This window comes from Dreissena polymorpha, chromosome 11 (genome assembly GCF_020536995.1).
Source record: "Dreissena polymorpha isolate Duluth1 chromosome 11, UMN_Dpol_1.0, whole genome shotgun sequence".
Taxonomy (NCBI): domain Eukaryota; kingdom Metazoa; phylum Mollusca; class Bivalvia; order Myida; family Dreissenidae; genus Dreissena; species Dreissena polymorpha.
The window spans coordinates 71,039,080-71,064,468 of NC_068365.1; the positions used below are offsets into that span (position 1 = coordinate 71,039,080).

At 35.8% G+C, this 25,389-nt stretch overlaps 1 protein-coding gene across 12 annotated transcripts; it reads left to right on the forward strand.

Annotated features, from left to right (window-relative positions):
• Nucleotides 1-513: 513 nt before the first annotated feature.
• Nucleotides 514-25,389, forward strand: LOC127850669 (uncharacterized). Of its 12 annotated transcripts, none has more exons than XM_052383849.1 (2): nt 514-691; nt 24,474-25,389. In XM_052383849.1, the coding sequence occupies exons 1-2, from the start codon at nt 633-635 to the stop codon at nt 25,084-25,086; spliced, it is 672 nt and encodes a 223-aa protein (XP_052239809.1). In that variant the 5' UTR covers nt 514-632; the 3' UTR covers nt 25,087-25,389. The 12 variants fall into 12 exon arrangements, with proteins under 12 accessions (XP_052239809.1, XP_052239812.1, XP_052239815.1 ...); XM_052383852.1 differs by lacking the exon at nt 24,474-25,389 and adding an exon at nt 14,264-15,757 and having other exon boundaries at nt 519-691; XM_052383855.1 differs by lacking the exon at nt 514-691 and adding an exon at nt 800-1,123.

The window sequence follows — 25,389 nt, forward strand, 5'->3', positions numbered from 1 at the left end:
CTACACTCGAAGCGATGATAAATATTTTCACGACTTACGCTCTTTTTGGTTTTGTATTTAAAATTAAATTCCCATTTTACGCGTTGGTTTAAACATTACAAAACACGTGCAATAATAATAACTTATATAATTATCTAAGTACGTTTGTTAACGTTTGTTTGCTATATATGGGTTGTTTATTAAAGGAAAACTTGTTGGAATGCAATATGTTTAGTTTCGCTATGTATTTCATTTGTTTTACTTAAAAACACGTTTTCCCGAAATTACTTTGCTAATAGTATACTGTTGTCAATTTTCCAAACATATATACGATAAAACCGTGTTAAATATATAATTTGTATGCAAAGCTGTATAAAATATCTTCCTTTTTCGTTTCCCCTTAAAGTCCAATTTCCACGTAAACAGTGGACCACTATCAAAATCAAGAACTTTAATACTAGGAACAGGTTTTACACACCTCAGCGGACGAAATTTGATAACAGGCGGCAATTTACTTCCGGGACATACAAAACAAAGACGGGCCTCATTTCTAGTGTGTACAAATCTATGCAAATTACATGACCAAGAGACTGCGCTACTGAAATAAAGGGCAGCGAGAGATGTGAAAAGACGAATGGATTAGATCTATCTTAATGCAAAGACACGGATTTACATATAACTGTCGCGAAACATGTCTGCTTTTTCTTTCAAGGTAGGTTGTGTTTTCCTCTTTAACTTAACGCTATTTTATAAAATAGCGCATCGATGTTCTCATTTCGGTTCTTTAAATAGAACAGACTCGCATGAGTTGACCACATTTGCTACGCGTGTTTTTCAATGATCGCCTCACGGTAACCTTAATAAACATGTATTTGACCTTTGCGCCGCACCACCATTGATGATTCTGAAATATTAAAAAAAATGGGCACACGTGTTTTCATCGGCTACATCGTTTCAATAATTTACAAATATTTGATGAACGTAATAATTTAGACAGTACACACATATTTGACGTAAGCAAACATCTTTTGAAACGGTACATCTTATATTGTCGATCAAATCTTGCCTGCTTGAAGACTTTTCGATCCAAGTGGACTGACTGGATTTCATGGCATAAATTGATGGGATTAATATTCTTTAGACGGTAAGTTGCGAATAAAATTATTAAAATTAAAATATAAGGCGTGAAAAAAACTACTTTTTTCCACTAATCCGACTAACCATGTTTAGCCAACTATACCCGTTGTTTTGAGTTTCAGAATTAGTTTGTGATAATATTTGGTTCGTTCAATCATATTCGCTTAATTAAATGTAATCTAACAAAAAGAAAAACATGTTTAGTAGAAAGTGCCGAGATCATATAAACAAACGCCGTTTACTTAATTTCGCCCCCCCCCCCCCAAAAAAAAAAGGTTACAATGAGGAAAGGAAAATTACCACGTAATTATAGGGTACACTGACGGTCCAGCGATTTGTTTTCTTTCTTAATAAAGTACCAGAAAACGGCACTTTACCAATTAGGGATTCAAAGCGCTGAAGGCACTGTAGGTGTTCGCTGTTGTTTAAGTTTAGACGCAACTCAGTTTTAAAAATTATGTAATATATTTTTATATTGCAAGTTTTAAATGAACACAACCCATTAAAATTTATAAAGAGTGTTTCTTAAAGGGATCTTTTCACGCTTTGGTAAATTGACAAAATTGAAAAAAGTTGTTTCAGATTCGCAAATTTTCGTGTTAGTTATGATATTTGTGAGGAAACAGTAATACTGAACATTTACCATGCTTTAATATAGCCATTATATGCATCTTTTGACGATTATAAAACCTAAAAATTATAAAGCGTTGCAACGCGAAACGATTGAATAATTTGGAGAGTTCTGTTTTTGTCGTTAAATTTTGTATAACTACGAAGATTGCTTATATAGGGTATAAAATACGCGAAGTATGTGTACTCGGCGGAATAGCTCAGTAGGCTAAAGCGTTTTTACTTCAGGACTCTGGCAGGACTCCAGGGGTTACTGGTTCGAAACCTGCTCCGGGCAATGTTCTTTTCCTGTTTTTAATTTTATTCTTGATTTTTTACTGGAGCTTTTACGATCCAATGTTTACATTTATCAATATAAAGCATTTAATGAATAAGTTAAAAAATGCCAAAATCTGTGAAAAGGCCCCTTTAAAGCACAGGTCCAGATGTGTTTTTTGTTTTTAAATCATTAATAAAAATATAATTTAAGCTTCATTTTGGGAAAACGGCTTAATGCATATGCATTAATTGTCATCCCAGTACCAGAGACTCTCTTTAAACGAAAACATTAAATCAGAACTGTCGTCCTTGATAAGCTTGTGCGCATTGTACAGGCTAATCAGTGTGCACAGGCTAATCAGTGTGCACAGGCTAATCAGTGTGCACAGGCTAATCAGTGTCCACAGGCTAATCAGTGTGCACAGGCTAATCAGTGTGCACAGGCTAATCAGTGTGCACAGGCTAATCAGTGTGCACAGGCTAATCAGTGTGCACAGGCTAATCAGTGTGCACAGGCTAATCAGTGTGCACAGGCTAATCAGTGTGCACAGGCTAATCAGTGTGCACAGGCTAATCAGTGTGCACAGGCTAATCAGTGTGCACAGGCTAATCAGTGTGCACAGGCTAATCAGTGTGCACAGGCTAATCAGTGTGCACAGGCTAATCAGTGTGCACAGGCTAATCAGTGTGCACATGCTTATCTTATTTGACATGCATTAAGCCTCGTTTTCCCTGAAAGCAGCCAAAATGTACAGATTTCAATGATAAACACTTGACGGGCCAATGTCGTCTTACAAGCTGTAAAACACTATTAGTCATAATACACTCCAGTGTACCAGTGGTGAACTATAAGCAGGCAGACAGACAGACAGACAGACAGACAGACAGACAGACAGACAGACAGACAGACAGACAGACAGACAGACAGACAGACAGACAGACAGACAGACAGACAGACAGACAGACAGACAGACAGACAGACAGACAGACAGACAGACAGACAGGCAGGCAGGCAGGCAGGCAGGCAGGCAGGCAGGCAGGCAGGCAGGCAGGCAGGCAGGCAGGCAGGCAGGCAGGCAGGCAGGCTGGCAGGCAGGCAGGCAGACAGACAGACAGACAGAATAGTTTATTAACGTCTCACTTTTGTACAGAGGTGGTGGATATCGTTCCTAGCAGACGCTCTAAGCATTTGTCGTCTGCATAATTCTTCTGCAACAGGCAGTGGTTGTCTTTCCATAGCGTAGTTAAGCAGTTAAGCGCATACTGATTTGCAAAACTTGCTCTGTAACATCAGTGTGAGCCAACGCTCACACTGAAAACTACAAATATCCCAATTGCTGTAAAAGGTTGAAGGTTGTTTTTTTAAATAAATAAAATGCACAATTTTGTTAGTGTCCCTATGCAGCTCTATGGCTTGAACCTAAGTAAATATAATTATCAATTTTGAAGTATTTGGAAGCAATAAATCAAATACATCAATTTTTCCAATATGAAAACTTCACAAAGCGAATTTCCAAAATTTTTTTCGGGCATATTTTCTCCAATTGGGCTGTTGCCGGTACTTTTCCTACTTAGGCAAAAAATCGCTGTACCCATATATGAGCCGCGCTCTGAGAAAACGTTATTTAATGCAATTGCGTATAGTATCGTCTCAGAATAGCCTGTGCAGTTCGCACAGGCTACTCTAGGCCGATATTTCTCGTCGGGACCGGATTTCCCTTAAAAATAGACTTCCCATAAACAACAATTCTATAAAGGCGAAGAGTGTGTTCTCCAAAACAGCCTGTGCGGACTACACAAACTAATATGAGGCACTTTACGCGCATGTATTTAGAACTATTTTTCCAGAGCGCGGCCCATATATGTTGGAAGCAGGTGAAATAAAGCCGTAAAATCTATTTTAGAAGAATGAAATAACGCAGGTGGGTCACGGTTAGCAAAATGTTAGTTAATCACGTTCAAGTTTGGCGATTTTTTATCTAACCGTCAGTTAACTCATTTATGCCTAGCGTCTAGAAAAAAGGCATTGGCAAACAGCGTAGACCCAGATAAGACGCCACATGATGCGGCGTCTCATCAGGGTCTGCGCTGTTTGCTTAAAGGAATTTCTGTAAAAAATATTCGAAATATAGAAATTAATATACTATACATCCCTAATTTTGGAAATAAATTGATCAATTTAGAAGGATGGAAGAGTCCACTAGGCATAAATGGGTTAATTATTCGCCGCAAGGTTTTGAAATGAAATATCTAATATGAAAGTGTGGGTCTATCCCGCGACTTGCCGACTGCTAGACGGACGCTATTTCAAGGCGAATGAGTTACCGGGTTAGAGTGCAGCGGGGGATCGAAACTTCGACCTCTTAGTTCTGGCGCATATATGTAACCATAAGAAATATTAATGACAGCGATTTTTTTCCTTCTTAATAAAATTATCGAAAAACGGCACTTTCCCAATGGGGTAAAAAATAAATTTTTCCCAATGTCAGTTTTTTTCGCGTTTATTTTTCCCCAATTTCGCTGGTACGGGTACTTAAAAAAACTGATTTACCATATTTGTGCAAATGCGTCTTATATTTGAAAACAATATGCGTATATTAATGGTTGAACGGGTGTTATGCTCTTGCGTAAAGTGTCGTCCCAGATTAGCCTGTGTAGTCATCTGTGCGGACTGCGCAGGCTATTCTAGTACAACACTTAACGCACATGCAGTAAACCCGGTTTTCTATAGCGAGTCTCATATGTTTAATATTAGGACATTTTGTTGACTCTCGACAAAACGTCTAATGAACGATCTTCTGATCAATTCATATGAAGAGTAATTTCTCCATATCGCAATAGATTTTAGCGCCGACGTTATAAAAATACGTAGCGCAGCTGTCGCACTATCAATATTGACGAATTTTTCGCGGAAATGTAGAGCATCAAAAATTGAGAAAACATAACAAATTTTGATTGTGTACTGGATGTTTGAATGTCACGTTCGTGTTTCGTTCTCTATAAAATTGAATGCAGCCCTTTTTGATAAAATTTGTAATAAAAGAAGAGTGTTTCGAAATATCGATTGCACAAAATGAGTTTAAGTGAATAGTGAATCGTACCCGTACATTAATGTGCTGAATATTCGACATTTTTTAGCTGGAGGGCTAAATTTGTACCTGCTGTTTTAGTATACGCTACAATACATAAAATAAACAATGGCGGTGACAAACATATTAAGCACGAGGAGAAAACACAAACAGTCAGCGATTTTTAATGATGCGATGCAACCCATATCTTTGTAAAAATAAGATAAGACCCAAGTGTAACGTTTTATTTCTCATATCACATGTGTATACCTAACATAACGTTTATACATGCAAACCCGTTTATCGTTGCTTTGTTGGCGTATTGTCATTATTATAAATTACACTAGACTTCCATTGGGCCATTGTCCACCAATCTTTTAAGCCATGCCACATTAATTTAACGAATATTTTATGTCGCTTATCTCTATGCTGTCATATCCGCGCGTCTTTAGCGCTATTATTTTATGTTAAAAGCCCTGTTATCGTATCGTCGCTAAGACGTTTTTACGATAAATTCATGTCATAATTGCAAGCGAAAGTCCCATGAAAGTTATGGTCGTTTTAAGTATTTGTTTTTCAATCACAAATACAGACGGCGTCCCTTTACTCGAACGTTTTATTTTTGCTTTCCATTATGAAATGGAATACCCCTTTTTTATAATGTCGTTTGATGTCCATCAAATCTTCGAATCACTTCTTTTTGAAGAAAAATGCCAAAAGTTGTAAGGTCGTTTTAATTCATGTTTGTCAAAATCCCTCTTTTACGCAAAGATAACTTTATTTTTCATAACATTTCATTCCAGTTTCACAACGTTTCCTTAGAGCTGACAAGGCCCTTTGACATAAGTATGACAATTTAATCACCACTGATAGCTCATACTTGTACGCTATCTCGTTCTTGAAAGACTTTTGTATTGTAATGCAACTCCGAACGGATCGAACTTATAAAGATTGACTTATACAGAGCAATTGTGACGTTTAACCTATCGATATGCTCGTTACTTCATGGCTTAGAGTAACGTTATTCGGAGCATATCGACGATATTTCCCATTATTTAAAATATAGACATTAATACATCAGTGCATATTCCCACTATTCGAAAATACGTTTATTATATTAACAATACTGTGCCGGTGGATATGTATTGTATTGAGCGTTCATAAAAAACGGGACCAGTGTTGATGGTGAGTGTTCTGTTGATTTTTTATTGCAATGGATAAAAATAACTGACTATTATTTTTAGGTTAAAATAATTTTTGGAAAATAAAAGACCTGCTTATCCGTTAATATACCTCTTGTTAAGTATTATGTTGGTAAATGAACGCACTATTTTTATAGCGTAAAAAAAATAAAAATAAAAATTAAGCGTAATGGCCTGGCGAAACGTTACTTGCGGCACATTGACAATGCACACATCGTCGTAACCCAAGTTATATATGCCGGTGTCACTACATTAAAGATATCAAGACCCAGAGCGTATTTGAATGAATATGGGTTCAGACGATGACATTCATTCAATTTCAATAAATACATCTGCTGCACGGTTCCAGTCACCCTTACAGCAAATGCGTATTCGCATTTCAATCCAAAATTACACCGCTATAGTACACTTATCAATAAGTCCGACGTATGCGTTTACTTGTACAACCAATTTTCCCCGAGCCCCCCCCCCCTCTCTGGGAGTGTTTGTGTATACATAAAGAGTACATATTGCATCTGTCGTTTATAAAATCGAGACCTGTGTTTTGTGTTTCGATATTGTTTCATCGTACTGATTTTGTCATTGTATTATCAACAGATTTTGTTTAAAAATATAAAACCGTATTGACCGTCTATAAACCCTCTTTACTACTAGTAAATATGTTCGTAAATGTACGCAATATTTTCATAGCTCAACCCCTGGCAAATTATGTCGTATTCCCCACAAACCAAAAACATAGGGAGAGCTTTCATTAAAATTATCTATGTGGCCCTTAGAACAGAACAAAATGGGCCCAGACCAGTTTTAAGTGCGACCAGATACCATTGGCCCGAAGAACCGTACAAAAAATGGGCCCAGACCAATTTTAAGTGCGACCCGATACCATTGGCCATAAGAACCGTACAAAATGGGTCCTGACCAGTTTTAAGTGCGACCAGATACTCTTGGCCCTAAGAACCGTACAAAATGGGTCCAAACCAGTTTTAAGTGCGACCAGATACCCTTGGCCCTAAGAACCGTACAAAAACGGGTCCAGACCAGTTTGAAGTGCGACCTGATACCTTTTGCCCTAAGAACCGTATACAAATTGTCCCGGCCCAGTCTGAAGTGCGACCAGATACCATTGGCCCTTAGAACCGTGCCAAAATGTGTCCAGACCAGTTTTAAGTGAGACCAGATACCTTAGGCCCTAAGAACCGTGCACAAATGTGTCCAAACCAGTTTTAAGTGAGACCAGATACCTTTGGCCCTAAGAACCGTACACAAATGGGCCCAGACCAGTTTTAAGTGCGACCAGATACCATTAGCCCTAAGAACCGTGCAAAATGGGTCCAGACCAGTTTTAAGTGCGACCAGATGCCCTTGGCTCTAAGTACCGTGCACAAATGGGTCCAGACCAGTTTTAAGTGCGACCAGATACCTTTGACCCTAAGAACCGTACACAATGGGTCCAGACCAGTTTTAAGTGCGACCAGATACCATTGGCCCTAACAACCGCAAAAATTGGGGTCAGAAAAGTTTGAAGTGCGAACAGATAACCTCAAATTGAGGTTATGCTTGTAAGCGAATAACTAGAAACATTGCAATGGTAAAACACTATCAGCGTTTTAATGAGTAAGCATGCGTTTGTTTGATAAACGGTTTTATACGTGTCTGTTTCAGGAAAATGAATTATCAGAACTTTTATTTTATTTACATTGAAACGCTCGCTTTGACAAACACTTTACATGATTACGCGGAATTCGTATTCAAAGAAATCTGGGTATGGGGTTCTGATTAAAAAAACGATACGTGCATTCGTGGGAGCTAAATATCGTAAGGTAGAGTATTTGTGTTAGCGCACAGGACGAATCACTTTTCTGTTACAATTCTTATCACAATGACATACTGCCAGAAATTGAATTTTATTAAAATGCATTTAAAAAATTTGTTTCGGTTCAACATAGTACGTATTGTAATATTATAAGTTTATATAATCAGTAGCAGAAGCGACAAAAACAGCAAATTCTACAACTTCGGCACAAATTTTGTACATTATATGCATTTTTCTTAACTTTATCAGCAAAGTTAAGGGATCTAAGCAATACATGTATTGATAAATATTTGACATAACGTTTCGAGAGCTGCACACGATCGTTATTGGCGACAGACCTTAAACTCGTGTTGGATTATCATATCGCAAACAGTGTAGTGACTTATGCGATATTACGAAACCCGTTCACCGCAACCTAGTTACGCTAATGTAAGGTGATACGTGTGTCGAGTCCACTTAAAAGCAGGTCTATGTCGTTGTACAACTGGATTCCATTTGCGTCACGATTAATGTTATAAAATAGAATGGCTGATCACGACACTTACGACGATTGCGTTGCCATTAACCCTTTGCATGCTGGGAAATTTGTCGTCTGCTAAAATGTCGTCTGTAGAATTTCTAAAATTAGCATTTTCTTCGAATTTTTTTCAAAGAATACTATCAGAATAGCAAACAGTTTGGATCCAGATGAGACGCCACGTTCTGTGGCGTCTCATCTGGATCCAAACTGTTTGCAAAGGCCTTTAAAATTCAGCTCCAGCGCTTTAAGGGTTAACCGCATAGACGAAAGCTGTGATTTCTTTGAGGCTACACGACTATACTACGTCACAATGCAGGCTTGTTACAAAAATGGAGTGGTCGAACTTACTATCAATATTTCAAACTATTGACAAGACAGAAAATTACTAGATCCGTTACGTGATTAACCCATTTATGCCTAGTGGACTCTCCCATCCTTCTAAATTTGATCAATTTATTTCCAAAATTAGGGATGTCTAGTATATTTATTTCTATATTTAGAATATTTCTTACAGAAATTCCTTTAAGGAAACAGCGCGGCGTCTCATCTGGGTCTACGCTGTTTGCCAATGCCTTTTTTTTTCTAGAAGCTAGGCATAAATGGGTTAAGGCTACGTTAATTATTAAATTTGGACTGTATCCCAGATGAATAGATTGTATCTTAGAACACGTTGTCCATTCCGTTTTATAATGTTACAGCTACATATTTACGTACTTTGTCCGATCATCCGCACACATAACGGATGTCTATGTCGGTAGGTTTTGTTCTTTATAAAGGGCTCCCGACGCGCGTGCACTTGAGCAATAATGCTGCGTAATGCCAATCTTTAAATCTATCGCATGTCAACGGTCATTTATGCGGCGGGCACTAGCGCATCAGAATAGTCAGCGTCACACGAGCGTAGGCCAATGTTTTGTTGTATGAACATCAGTTTCTATGAACATTAGAGCCATTACGAAATTGCTACCGACCGCGGTGCGGCGATTTTGCAATACCGGACTACAGTAGTGAAAAACGATCGCATGACATAACAACTAGTGATGCGGTAATGATATCGATATTAAAATACGGATAGAGGAAACACTGCCTTTATTATCGTAGTGGATTTAAACATGAAAGAAAGCAATTTTAGTGCATTGATGATAAACGTGAGAGCAAAATTAAGGTAAAATTTACGATTTTACGCTGTTAGCACAAAATACCATACCACTATTTTAATTGTAAAATTTATTAAGGGGATTTGTTCACAGTTTAGCTAAATAACTATGTTTAAAAAGTCAAATATTAATGCACACTTTTTTCAAACAAACATAATTACATACATGACATAATAATGTTAAAACTATATGTTCGCTTTTTGATAATCATCTATCGAAATCGGCAAAATAATTATTTAATAAATCGATAATTTTGTTAAATATAATAGTATCACTAACATAACAATGATAAATCCATACGTATTGTTGCCGCATTCCACAAACCGATTGCATACAATGTGAAAGAAATTGTACATCATTAGATAAACCAGGGACCTGGATAAACAAGATGTTTACACGTCTACACACGTCTGCACTCCTTCTCAGAAAACCAATGCATTTTTGCAATGATTCTAAAATTACCATTTTCTATAAATTCACGAAGGGATCGTTTTCCCACTATTTCTAAATCTATATATAATTCGTTCGATATACTTTTAAAACACAGTGCACTTTAGTATTCTAATAACTTTAAATGTTGATAATTAGACGTTTTTAGATGCATCTCAGGTAAAATATTTCATCAAATGTATTTGATTGTAAAATTGTATTATATAATACGAGTCATATAAATGTGGGTATACATTTATAAAATGCAGGATTAGCAAAGATAGTGTATTTAATAATTGAAATTTTTGTTATTTTCAATTTTAAAAGTATTAGTATTTAACATTAAAAACATCATAATCACCTCGTTTTTTTTGCTGTACTATGCGTATTGGTAAATAACATTTACCGAACAGGTTACGGGCATAACTCAACAAATACCTACCGATCACGACCCACGTTTTTATAATGTAGGATTTTAAGAAGTTATTTTCAATCATTATTTGACTGCCAAAGATTTGAACAATGACCGTTTATGCGGATAAATACACTATTTGTCATTTAATTAGAAAATGCTACACACGGCTAATGTTATTTCTGTGAGTACTTTATTGTAGTCCTACCATTAGATAGATTTGGGTTCCTACGTAAATACCAAAAGTATTCGTTTACGTTTAATAATACAATTTTTGCGGACAGACATTGGGAATTCATTCAGAATTATAACACAAAGTTAATGTTAGTCAAAGTATGTGTAAAACTTTAAAATCTTTACGTTAAGTCGAATGTAACCCGACCTTAGTAGTTCAACTATATTGATAAAGGAAGTGTTTCTTTACGTTAAGTCGAATGTAACCCGACCTTAGTAGTTCAACTATATTGATAAAGGAAGTGTTTCTTTACGTTTAGTCGAATGTAACCCGACCTTAGTAGTTCAACTATATTGATAAAGGAAGTGTTTCGATTGCTCAGTCACTGGCCCATAACATTCCAATGATTGAACTATAGATAGTGGACCGTGACATCCTAATTTATATATTATCACTGATTGCGTTGTCGCTCAGTTCAAAATAAATAAAACATTTATGAATGTATAAACGCTTTAAATCATAACGCATGCATGAAAGTGTATTATCGGTCAAAAACTGTGACATACGCACCATTACTAGTTTTCAAATGCCGTTAAGTTGTATGTTTAGTTTATTATAATCGATGCGTATGCATACAGGCTGAGCGGCTAATTAATTAATGCATAACTTTTTATGAATAACTCAGCACTTAATAACAACGTTTGTCGTTACCGTTTTGCTGCTGTCTTTATTTTTTAAAGTTCTCAATTGTTCTTGTAAGCATTAGTTTATTTTTATATATTCCAATTTATTCAGATGACGATGATGGTACTTTAGTTCGTGCTGCACCACTCTTTTGCCTATTATAGTATTGCTTATTATTGTATTTCTGCCATTAGAAGAAGCGACTCTTATCAAAGCAAGTAAGGCGACATCAATGATTAGTACCTTCAGCACCAAAATATGCCGACGCAGTCGAAGCTATTTAATTCTACTCAATACTATTTATACTGCGGTATGAGCAAACGTTCATTCCATAAATAGACTAAACTGTTCTAAAAGGGATCTTTTCACGCTTTGGTAAATTGACAAAATTGAAAAAAGTTGTTTCAGATTCGTAAGTTTTCGTTTTAGTTATGATATTTGTGAGGAAACAGTAATACTGAACATTAACCATGCTCTAATATAGCCATTATATGCATCTTTTGACGATTTTAAAACCTAAAAATTATAAAGCGTTGCAACGCGAAACGATTGAATAATTTGGAGAGCTCTGTTTTTGTCGTTAAATTTTGTGAAACTACGAAGATTGCTTATATAAGGTATAAATTACGTCAAGAATGTGTACTCGGCGGAATAGCTCAGAAGGCTAAAGCGTTTTTACTTCAGGACTCTGGCAGGATTCCAGGGGTCACTGATTCGAAACCTGCTCCGGGCAATGTTCTTTTCCTTTTTTAAATTTTTTTCTTGATTTTTTACTGGAGCTTTTATGATCAAATGTTTACATTTATCAATATAAAGCATTTAATGAATAAGTTAAAAAAAATGCCAAAATCTGTGAAAAGGCCCCTTTAAGTTCATGTGGGCATTGTCCGTTGAAGAATAAATAAACATCTAAGAAATTATCCACTTAATAAAAACAGTTTAGGGTAACCCGACTAACCTTGTCGCTGCTGATTTGTAGTTATCGATTGTTGTTGTAACAGTTTGTTGTTTGCGTTACAAATTCTTTAGATGAAGTTGATGATAATGAAGGCCTTGCTTCATCAGTCGTTTGAATATTATATTAATTCTTCAATAATAAGTGGCGACTCTAATCAACGAAAGTGTGGCGACATCATTTATTCATCCCTATATTGATGCTCTTTCATTCAATACGAGAAGCGTCCATGTCTACATTGTATATCTACAGTTACACAAGGGTAAACGGGAATTGGAATTTACAGTCTAGCCGACTTTGTCTTATACCAGATATCGCATTATGAACTTTAGTCTCTTCAAAAGTGACTGCAATGTGAGGAACAGAAATATATTGTATCCAAGAGATATTTATTTGATGAAATATTAGATGCCCAGAACAGCGTCTGATCCGAACAGTGTTTAGTGCATTCGCATAAAAAAAATTATTTTTCACTTATTGGCTTGTCTGTGGTGTTTAAGGTAGCTGTAGCAAATATATTTGCCAACATGTGGACGTTTTTATCGAGGGCAGTGTTTTATTTGATTGTATGAAGGAAAACATACCATTACACAATTTTACATAATTTTGCCAGAGTACGCTATACGTATATTAATCCTACCTTTGGTATAGTATGGGCATGCCTAAAAATTTTGCCAAGATAAATAATAATTTTTTAAGTTGAAATGCTTTTAATTTGTAAAAAGTGTTGTTAATATCAATAGTCAGGTTATACGAATCATTGCCCTTACAATCAACTCTTTCAAAAGAAAATAACAGAGCCCTTAATTGGTTTGACCAAATAATGCTTAATATGTGCATTTCTTTTCCATTCATAACCTGTATCTAATCAAATTATGAGCTACATGTAAGATGACTTGAGTCTTAGTCTATTCTTAATTCTCAAAGAGTCCTTTTCACAGATTTTGACATGTATTGAAGTTTGTCATTAAATGCTTTATATTGATAAATGTAAACACTGTATCTAAAAAGCTCCAGTAAAAATCAAGAATAAAATCTTAAAAAAACAGAAAAAAATATATCCCTAAACAGGGTTCGAACCACTGAACCCTGGAGTCCTGGAGTAAAAGCCTACCGCCAAGACCACTACTATTATTTTACTTTATTAAAGTAATGCTCGTAGTTTCACAAAATATAACGACAACAACAGAACTCTCCAAATTATTCAATCGTTTCGCGTTGGAACGCTTTATAATTTTCAGGTATTTAAATCGCCAAAAGATGCATATAATGGCTATTTTAGAGCCTGGTAAATGTTCAGTATTACTGTTTCCTTACAAATATCATAACTAAACCTTAAATGTTCGAATTAGAAACAGCTTAATTTAATGTTGTCAATTTACCAAAACGTGAAAAGGCCCCTCTAAGTCGTAGAATAGATTGTACAACTAGGTATTATTGCTAGTGCCAGTCTGCATCTTTTGCATTGATTTTATCATTTCGCAGCGTAGACATTTTTATCTGCAGAATTAAATGATAAGCCCGTCTCTTGATCAATGAATGAACACGAGTTTCCTGTGGATAGTTCATAAGTGTATCGCCCCTCTTTAAACACGTGTATAAGATGAATTAATGATGAATCTTTAATGGCATAAAACTAGTTTAGTTTTATTGCGTTTAGTTCATGCCCATTTTTACCGATACCCATTTTTTGTCATTAAGCTTCATATATTCCAGACGAATAAATACAGAGTTTTAATCTCAATGTGATTTACTTGACACTTTTGAGATTGTAAAGTTATCCAATAGAGGTTTCTTAGAAAGTGTATGCATATATTTGAAATATCGGTATCGTCTCGTTCCAGATTTATACCTAACCTCCGACCATCCGCTGACTTCTCCGCTGGTCCGATGGTTAAATGCGTCCCGATGACCAAGGATGACCTGCACTCGGACGCTTGTACCCTTCTAGCGCTCTTACGCCGGGACGAAGACAGTCTGAATGACGCCGGGAAGCAGCTAGTGAAGCAGAACCGGAAGTATGCTTGTGACGTGTTCATGCACGAAGTCGACGGTTGGACGCCTTTTCACGCTTTTGTTTTGCGAGGCGCTCGCAAAATGGTGAAACTTTGTCTCAAGGCGGGCGTCGACGTGAATTTAACTATGGGATCTCCAGACGGCGTCCCAGGTGGATGCTCAGCGCTCCACCTGGCCGCCCACCGCGGTGACGTCAGTATTATCGATGTGTTAATCTCAAACGGTGTGGACTTAAATGTGAGAGACAACAGTAGTAAGACTCCGGTGATGTACGCTTCCTTGGCTAACAATAGTCTCGCTGTGCGGACATTACAGCGCGCAGGCGCGGACATGACAGGATGTGACCTGAACAGTAAACAAAGTCCAGATGATATGACGTCATCGCCGATAAAGTGCCTTTTACCCTTCGTATGCACAGGTGGAAGACGGTAGCATAAAGTGATACCTCAACCATGTGATTAAATCATAATCATCCTCATCCTCCTCATCATCATCAGCAGCAACAGAAGAAGCTGTAGCATTATTATTATCAGTTCGACGCTGCGCAGCTTTCACTAGCAATGCTAACGACAGACGAAATTGAAGTGAACGTGTGACCTCATTAAGCTGGGTTCCCACTGCCGATCAGATCAACTCGATCAAGCCCGACCAAGCGGTCGGGTACTGGTCTGGTTCGCTCGGCATGAGTGGTCACCTTTAAGGACACAGTGTTATAATTTTTTTCATTTTTATAAGCTATTAATGATCACATATAAAGAGCCGTTTCTAATTAGTTAAAGCATTTTTCATTTATCCTACGTCTATAATTGTATGCATACCAAATTATGAAATTAGAATAATAAAATATTTTTTCCAATATCGCAACATTCAAATTGAACGGTGTAATCAATGTTTAATGCTAATTTAAAAAAATCTCATGGAAACAAAATTGTAATGGGTGAAGATCAAGAAAAAATCCGTAAAAGGAGGAAAATGGATAATAATTTTATATCTGTAAAATGCGTGTGGGGAAATATGTTTTAACGTATTTTGTGTCTAATATTTTGTGTTTAAATTTGTAAATCTTACCCGTCGGACACCACACCCGTTTAAAAAATTACATTCTCAAATACTGATTTTTAAAACCTTCAGTCAAGACAGATTTTGAAAACTGGAAACACTGTTGTACGGGGATTGTTAGAAAGATTTTACCTTTAGTAAATCAATGCCGAACAGTTTGTGCGAATAATGCCATTACATTTTTAAACGGTATTTGTTTAAGGAGTATTTAATCTTGTTGGGCGACTTTTACAGCTTAATAAAAGTACGTTTGTCGACTGTAATATACGCATTATTGTTGCGTCTCCGGCCGAATTTCATTATCATTACATTTATACACATGACATTACAAATTTCATATAAATGTAAAATTTTACATTTTGGTGCAAGTCGTTTTACCTCGTACATTGTGTATGTTTAAAGTAGATTTTGCTTGTTTAGAAACTAGTAAGAAATCATAGTTCACACTGACCTTGTTTGCATGTAGTGATTACGCAATTTAACCCATTTATGCCAAGTGGACTATCCCATCCTTCTAAATTTGATAAATTTATTTCCAAAATTAGGGATGTTAAGTATATTTGTTTCTATATTTCTCATCTGGGTCTATGCTGTTTGCCAAGGCCTTTTTTAGACGCTAGGCATAAATGAGTTAAGTCTTGGCATGACAATCATGTTAATGGATTGATTGCTGATTAGGTGGCATATATTTTGTCATCGTCTGCATTGCGGATTAAGTGGCAAATATTTTGTCATCGTCTGCATTGCGGATTAAATGGCATGTGTTTTGTCATCATTCTGCATGATAAGTTACCACGTACTATAAACTTAATTGAATCATTTTAGAACATTCCTTTTGGAAGATCTAGTCGCATTTACCCGTAATCAATGGATTTGCATTAAGTATTCGAAATTGGCGTCCTACTCCCGAACTTCTTTCTGCATATAAACGTTCAAGAAATCGTTTGATTACCGAATAATGCGCCCTGCAGTGAATAAATGAAAATACAACAAAGAAAATATATTTTCCAACTTGAGAAAGGTATTATTGGGAGCATGGTTTTATCTGGTTGTACAACGGAACATAATACCATTATACCATTTTACATAATTGTGCCAAAGCGCTCTTTATATTTATATCCGTGAATGGCTAGCAACTATTGGTAGTTTAAAAAAGATGTAATGTTATGTCAGTTAAGAGTTTGTTTGTATCGAAAAAGTATAATTATTTGTACAACTTAATTTCCATGTCAATATGATTTCGTTAATTGTTCGTCATTTGAAATGAAAGTGTTAAAATAACTACAAAAATGTATTCTTATGAATGTAATTTTTCAGTTTTTTCGTTAACAATTTGTCTTCTTTAGTTTATGTATTTAATGGACCATGCCATTAAATTTTGTTTGTTCCATATATAACTTGATGAAAACAACCTGTTCTAAACGGTATATATGTCTTTTGCTCTATGCAATTTATTATATGAATTTATCGATTGGAAAATAAAATGAAATAAAATAAAAACGCTTAAAATAAAAAAAATAATTGTTTTTATGAATACCGCTTATAATTAATCTTTAATCTAATTAATCGGGTCTGAGCGTGTTCTTTAAGAGCCTAAGTAAGAAGGACTTTGTGAACGTAATCCCTACCTTCCTAGCTTCGAAAATCCTAGAAACGGATTTCTTGGAAAGTCCTTCTTACTTAGGCTCTCAAAGAACACACTCAAACCAGATCAATCTAATACGGATAGGAAAATATTTACACTCCGCTGTTCACCGACATGTATACAGTATCTCATTCGTCGCATGATCCACCATCGTCGCTCGATTCGATTGAACAGTGTGGAGAGCTATGTGAAAAAGACGACTAGCTTATAGCCATATAATTCAAAGACGCGGATTTATATATACTTTCCGCGGAACATGTCTGCTTTTTATTTCAATGTAAGTTGTTTTTGCTTTAAATCTTTCAAAGTAACTAAACGTTTTTTTCATAATTTAATAAACCGTACATCCGGCGCATTGAAGTTCTCATTCCGGTTCTTAAAATAGAACAGACTCGCATGATTTGAGCACATGTGCTACACGTGGTTTTCAATAATCGCCCGACGGTAACCTTATGATACATTGATTTGACCTTTGCGCACCACCAATGATGATTCAGCAATATTTTTTTTCAACGTGTCTTCCCCGGTTCCATCGTCTCAACAGTGTACACATATTTGGTGAAAGCAATAATTTCTGCAGTACATACATATTTGATGAAAGCAAATATTTTTCAAAAGTCCCCTCCACCCCTCCGCAAAAGAGAGAAAAAAAAACACGTCAAAAACAATGTCATCTGTCTCGGGCAGTTTTTGTGTTTTCAGAAAGAGTATATAGTGTTAATATCGTCTATAAAAAACGAGACCTGTGGTTGGTTTTTCGAAATTGTTTCATCGTACTGATTTTAGTATTTAATTATCAGAAGATTAAAAAAAAAAGAAGACCGTATTGACCGTCTATACACCCCCTTTAATACTGTAAATATGTTCGTAAATGTACGCAATATTTTTTTTTTACAGATTTACACCTGAAACATCATGTCGTATTCCTCACGCGTTTGTGAAAATCAAAACCATAGTGAGACCTTTCGTTTAAATCATCTATGTGGCCCAAAATACCGTACAAATGGGTCCAAGCCAGTTTTAAGTGCGACCAGATAGCATTGACCCTAAGAACCATACAAAATGGACCCAGACAAGTTTTAATTGCGACCAGATACCATTAGCCCTAAGAACCGTGCAAAATGGGCCCAGGCAAGTTTTAAGTGCGACCAGATTACATTAGCCCTAAAACAGTGCAAAAATGTATCCAGTTTAAAGTGCTACCAGATAACCTCAAATTTAAGTCATGCTTGCAAGCGAACAACTTCAATGGTATAACACTATCGGCGGTTGTGAGAGGAAAGCCTGTGTTTGTTTGATAAACGGTTAAAAGTTTCTGTTACATGGAAATAAATAATCGGACATTTTCTTTCATTTACTTTGAAACGCGCGCTTTGACTAACACTTTAACAGATTACGCGGAATTCGTATTCAAAGAAATCTGGGAATGGGGTTCTGATAAAAAAGCGATTCTTGCAATAATATCGTAAGTTAAGGTGATTGTATTGGAGCACAGAACGAATGACTTTTCTGTTACGGTTCGCGTTCTTATTGAATTTCATTTAAATGTATTTAACACATTTGTTTGGTTAAACATAGTACTTATTGTAAGTAAATATTATAATTTCAACATCATTAGCAGCACGAGCGACAACACCAGCACCAGGCTACAACAACGGCACAAATTGTGTATATTACATTCATTTTTCTTACCTTTATCAGAAAAGTTAAGGGATCTTAGCAATATTGAGAACTATTTGACATTTCGTTTCGAGACCTGTACGCGATCGTTATCGGCGACAGACCTTAAACTCGTGTTTGATTATCTGATCGCAAACATTGTAATTGTAGTGACTTAGGCATTATTACGAAACCCGTACACCGCAACCTAGTTACTCTAATGTAAGGTGATAAGTGTGTCGAGTCCACTTAATAAGCAGGTCTGTGTCGTTGTACAATTGAATTCCATTTGCGACATAATCAACGTTATAAAATAGAACGGCTAATAACGACAATAAAAACGATTGCGTTACAATTCACCGAATAGAAGAAAGCGGAGATTTCTGGACCTCACTTTCTGTGTACAGTAGAGCCATAAAGAAGGTGCTATCAACCGCGGCGCAGCGATTTTTTAGAGTACCGGTAGTGAAAAACGATCGCATGACATCCCAACACGTGATCCGGTATTGATACCGATATTAAAAAACGGATAGAGGCAAAACTGCCTTTATTATCGTAGTTGATTTAAACACGAAAGAAAGCAATTTTAGTGCATTGATGATAAAAGTGAGAGCAAAATTAAGGTAATATTTACGATTTTACGCTACTAGCTCAAACTGCCACGAGTTTTGTTGTATAAGTCGTTAAGGGGACTTGTTCTTAGTTAAGCTAAATAATTATGTTTAAAAGTCATATATTCAAATATTAATGCACTCTTTATTTTCAAACAAAAATAATTACACTCGTGACTTAAGAATGTTAAAACTGTATGTTCGCTTTTTGATAATCATCTATCGAAATCGGAAAATAATTCTTTAATAAATCGATTATATAGTAAAATGTAATAATATCACTATCATAACAATGATAAATTCATACGTATTGTTGTCGCATTCAGTAAACCGATTGCATACAATGTAAAAGAAATTGTAAGTCATTAGATAAACCAGGGACCTGGATAAACAAGATGTTTACACGTCTACACACGTCTGCACTCCTTCTCAGAAAACCAATGCAGTTTTGCAATGATTCTAAAAGTATCATTTTCTATAAATTCACGAAGGGATCGTTTTCCCACTATTTCTAAATCTATATATAATTCGTTCGATATACTTTTAAAACACAGTGCACTTTAGTATTCTAATAACTTTAAATGTTGATAATTAGACGTTTTTAGATGCATCTCAGGTAAAATATTTCATCAAATGTATTTGATTGTAAAATTGTATTATATAATACGAGTCATATAAATGTGGGTATACATTTATAAAATGCAGGATTAGCAAAGATAATATATTAAATAATTGAAATTATTGTTATTTTCAATTTTAAAAGTTTATTATTATATTTTTTATCATTTAAAACATCTTAATCACGTCGTGTTTTTTCTATAATATGCGTATTGGTAAACAACATTTACCTATCAGTATCAGTTTCCGATCATAACTGAAGAAATCCCTACCGCGATCACGACCCACGTGACGATGGTCAATTCAAATACCGTTTTAATAATGTAGGATTTTAAGAAGTTATTTTCATTAATTATTTGACTGCAAACGATTTGTAAAATGACCGTTAATGTGGATAAATACACTATTTGTCATTTAATTAGAAAATGTTACATACGGATAATGTTATTTCTGTGAGTATTTATTGTAGTCCTACCATTTGATAGATAACGGTGATTTTGGTGCCTGAGGAAATACCAAAAGTACGTTTAATAAAACAATTTTTAAATACAATGTTGTATTCACGCATTGGTATTGTAATACTACTTAGATGTTTTCGGACAGACAACGCGAACTGCAATCAGAATTATGACACAAAGTTAATGCCAGTCAAACTATGTTTGAAAGTTGCTTTACGTTTAGTCGACTGTAACCCGACCTTTAAACTACTTAAACTATATTGATATAGGAAGTGTTTCGATTTTTCAGTCACTGGCCCATTACATTCCAATGATTAAACTGAAGATTGTAAAACGTGACCTCCGAATTTATGTATAATCATTGATAACGTTGTCGTTCAGTTCAAAATCATTAAGACATTTATGTATGTATATACATGTCCTATAATTGGTTTTGGCATTTCTATTTTACCGAGTAAAAAATATTCAAATTCGCGCATTGCATGTTTTTTTTTATATATATATTTGGTTATAGATCATAGTCTTCCATTTTAGGTAACCAAAATAAGAATTTCAAAAACTGTTCCCCATACATTAGAAATTGGAAGGTGGGGGGGGGGTGGAATCATTTTTAAACACTCTCTTGTGGTAAAAAGGCCCATTTAGATGACAAACATCCTGCGTATTGGTGTGGTGTTGTGGTTATCTGTTTATTGCTAAATATTGTTAAGTTACATAAACATCAGAGGTCGATTAACCGCGAAAATCGGTTTACTTACTTGCACTTGAACAAAGCTTTACTGCAATTTAAAAAAAACAAAATGCCCTAAGTCTCTTTGAATCTTAACGCTTCAAAGTCCTACTTTAAATCATAACGCATGCATTACAGTGTTTTATCGGTCAAAATCTGTGACATACGTGCCATTACTTCGTTTCAAATGTCGTGAAGTTGTATGTTTAGTTTATTTAAACCGAGGCGTATGCATACAGTGAGTTTCAAACGTGTGACATGTAGACTGTAGTGTTGCAAAATTGTGCTACTTCTGACTACGTGGAAGAGCCTGTTTGGACTTAATGTCACTTGTTTGCGAGGTTTTACAATTATGGTTTGTAAAAAAAATCAAGTTTTATAAATTTCTTAAAAGGAAATGACCAGAAAGATTATGCTGTAAAATATCTCGCTGGTTAAGGATTTTATTGTTCACTGCTTAGAAGGCGGTATACAAATGTACTTCGAAATATGTTAAGTAACATGTACATGTATCTGGAATAACTAACTCAAATTTTCTGCCCAAAATCGATGTTGTTGAATACGCAAAAGTATAAATTAATCAATACAGTGGTAGGAACCCAGGTTTATTCTATGTTCACATCGGTATAAATTGTTAAATATTAGCAACCATAAATGCATAACCGTTTATGAATAACTCCGCACTTTATAAAAAGTTAAAAACGTTTAGCGTAACCTTTTGGCTGCTGTCTTTATTTTTGAAGTTCTCGATTGTTCTTGTAAGCATTAGTTTGTTTTTATATTCCTAATTATTCAGATGGCGATGATGATAATTTAGTTCGTGCTGCACCCGTCTTTTGCTTATTATATTATTTCTGCCATAAGAAGAAGCGACTCTTATCAAAGTAAGTAAGGCGACATCAATGATTCATACCTTCGGCACCAAAATTTGCCGACAAAGTCGAAGCTATTTAATACTACTCAATAAGTCAAACTATTAATACGGCGGTGTGTGCAAATGTTTATTTCATAACCAGCATAAACTGTTATATAAAGTCATGTGTGCATTGTCCGTTGAAGAATAAATCTGCATTTAACAAATTACCCACTTAATAAAAAAACGTTTGGCGTAACCCTGTCGCTGCTGATTTATAGTTATCGATTGTTGTTGTAACAATTTGTTGTTTGCGTTACAAATTCTTCAGATGAAGTTGATGATAATGAAGGCCGTGCTACATCAGTCGTTTGAATATTATATTAATTCTCCATAATAAGTGGCGCCTCTAATCAACGAAAGTGTGGCGACATCATTTATTCATCCTTATATTAATGCGCTTTCATTCAATACGAGAAGCGTCCATGTCTAAATTCTTTATCTACAGTTACACAAGGGTAAACGGGAAGCAAATTGGAATTTACATTCTAGCCGACTTTTTCTAGACCACATATCGCATTATAACTTTAGTTTCCGACAAAGTGACTGATATGCGAGGAACATAAATGGGCCGTGCTTTGTGAAAAGGGGTATTAATGCATGTACATAAAGCGTTGTCCCAGATTAGCCTATGCAGTCCGCACAGGCTAATCAGGGACGATACTTTCCGCATAAACTTGATTTTTTCTAAGAAGAGACTTTCTTGCAACAGAAAATATCATAAAAGCGGAAAGTGTCTTCTCTGATAAGCCTGTGCGGACCGCACAGGCTAATCCGGGACGCCACTTTACGTACACACATTAAACCCCCTTTTCACAGAGCGGGGTCAAATATATTGAGTCCAAGAGATATTTATCTGATGAAATATAAGATAAGAATAGAGTCTGATCCGCATTAATAAACTCGTGTATAGTGCATTCACATGAACATATCTTTTCTCACTTATTGCCTTTTCTGTGGTGTGTAAGGTATTTGTAGAACAATACATTTGCCAACATGAGAACATTATTGTAAGCAGCAGTGTTTCATTTGATTGTGTAAAAGGAAAATAAAGTATTTTACCATGTTACATAATTGTTTCAAAACGGTCTATATATAAATCCTGACTTTGGTAGAGTTAGGGCACACCCATTTGTTCAAGATTAATAATATTTTTTAAGGTTGTAATGGTTTCAATTTATGAAAAGTATAGTTAATTTCTATAGTCAAATTATGCGAATCATTCCACTTACAATTTTGCATTCGAAGTTTTTTGAAGAAAATAATGGAGCCCTTTGAGCCCTTAATTTGTTTAACCTGGTAATGCTTAGTACGTGTATTTCTTTTCCATGCATAGCCTTATCTTGTCAAATTATGAGTTACATGTAAGATGTCTTGAGTCTTAGTCTGTTCTTCATTCTTAAAGGGGCATTTTCACAGATTTTGGCATGTATTGATGTTTGTCAATAAATGCTTTATATTGATAAATGTAAACATTGGATCTAAAAGGCTCCGGAAAAAAAATCAAGAATAAAATTTAAAAAAAAAAACAACTCAACATGGCTTGAACCACTTACCCCTGGAGTCCTCGAGTAAAAGTCTACCGCTATACCACTCGGCTGTCCGTGCTCATAAAATGTTGGATGTCTTTTTTTTACTTTATATAAGCAATCCTCGTAGTTTCACAAAATGCAACGACAACATCAGAACTCTCTAAATTATTCAATCGTTTCGCGTTGGAACGCTTTATAATTTTCAGGTTTAAATCGTCAAAAGATGAATATAATGGTTATTTTAGAGCATTGTAAATGTTCAGTACTACTGTTTCCTTACAAATATCATTACTAGAACGAAAATTTGCGAATCTGAAACAACTTTTTTTTCGATTTACCAAAACGTGAAAAGCCCCTTTAAGTCGAAGAATGGGTTGTACAACTAGGTATTATTGCTAGTGCCAGACTTCAGCTTTTACATTCATTTTAGAATTTAGCAGAGTAGACATTTTTATCTGCAGAATTTAATGATAAGCCCGGCTCTTGATCAATAAATCAACATGAGTTTCCTGTAGATAGTTCAAAAGTGTATCGCCCTCTCTTAAAACACGTATAAGATGAATTAATGATGAATCTATAATGGAATAATACTAGTTTTATTTTATATCGTTTTAAAATCTAAAAGCACCGATACCCATTTGTTGTCCTTTAGTTTCACATATTCCACATATTCCACATATTCCAAACAAAAAAATACAGAATTTTAATTTCAATGTGATTTACTTGACACTTTTGAGATTGAAAAGTGATCTAATAGAGGTTTCTTAAAAAATGTCTGCAAATATCTGAACTATCGGTATCGTCTCGTTCCAGATTTATACCTAACCTCCGACCATCCGCTGACTTCTCCGCTGGTCCGATGGTTAAATGCGTCTCGATGACCAAGGATGACTTGCACTCGGACGCTTGTACCCTTCTTGCATTCTTACGCCGGGACAAAGACAGCCTGAATGACGCCGGGAAGCAGCTGGTGAAGCAGAACCGGAAGTACGCTTGTGACGTGTTCATGCACGAAGTCGACGGTTGGACGCCCTACCACGCTTTTGTTTTGCGAGGCGCTCGCAAAATGGTGAAATTTTGTCTCAAGGCGGGCGTCGACGTGAATTTGACTATGGGATCTCCAGACGGCGTCCCAGGCGGATGTTCAGCGCTCCACCTGGCCGCCCACCGCGGTGACGTCAGTATTATAGATGTGTTAATCTCAAACGGTGCGGATTTAAATGTGAGAGACAACAGTAGTAAGACTCCGGTGCTATACGCTTCCTTGGCTAACAATAGTCTCGCAGTGCGGACATTGCAGCGCGCAGGCGCGGACTTGACAGGATGTGACCTGAACAGTAAACAAAGTCCAGATGATATGACGTCATCGCCGATAAAGTGCCTTTTACCCTTCATTTCACAGGTGGACGACGGTAGCATAACGTGATACCTCAACCATGTGATTAAATCATATTCCCTATCATTCTCATCCTCCTCATCCTCATCATCAGCAACAGAAGAAGCTGTAGCATTATTATTATCAATTCGATGCTGCGCAGCTTTCACTAGAAATGCTAACTATAGACGAAATTGAAGTGAACGTGTGACTTCATTAAGGACACAAACATTGTTATAATTTGCAAGCTATTAATGATCTAAATAAAGAGTCGTTTCTAATTATTTAAAGCATTTTTCATTTATCCTACGTCTATAATTATATGCATACCAATTTATTAAATGAGAAAAATGA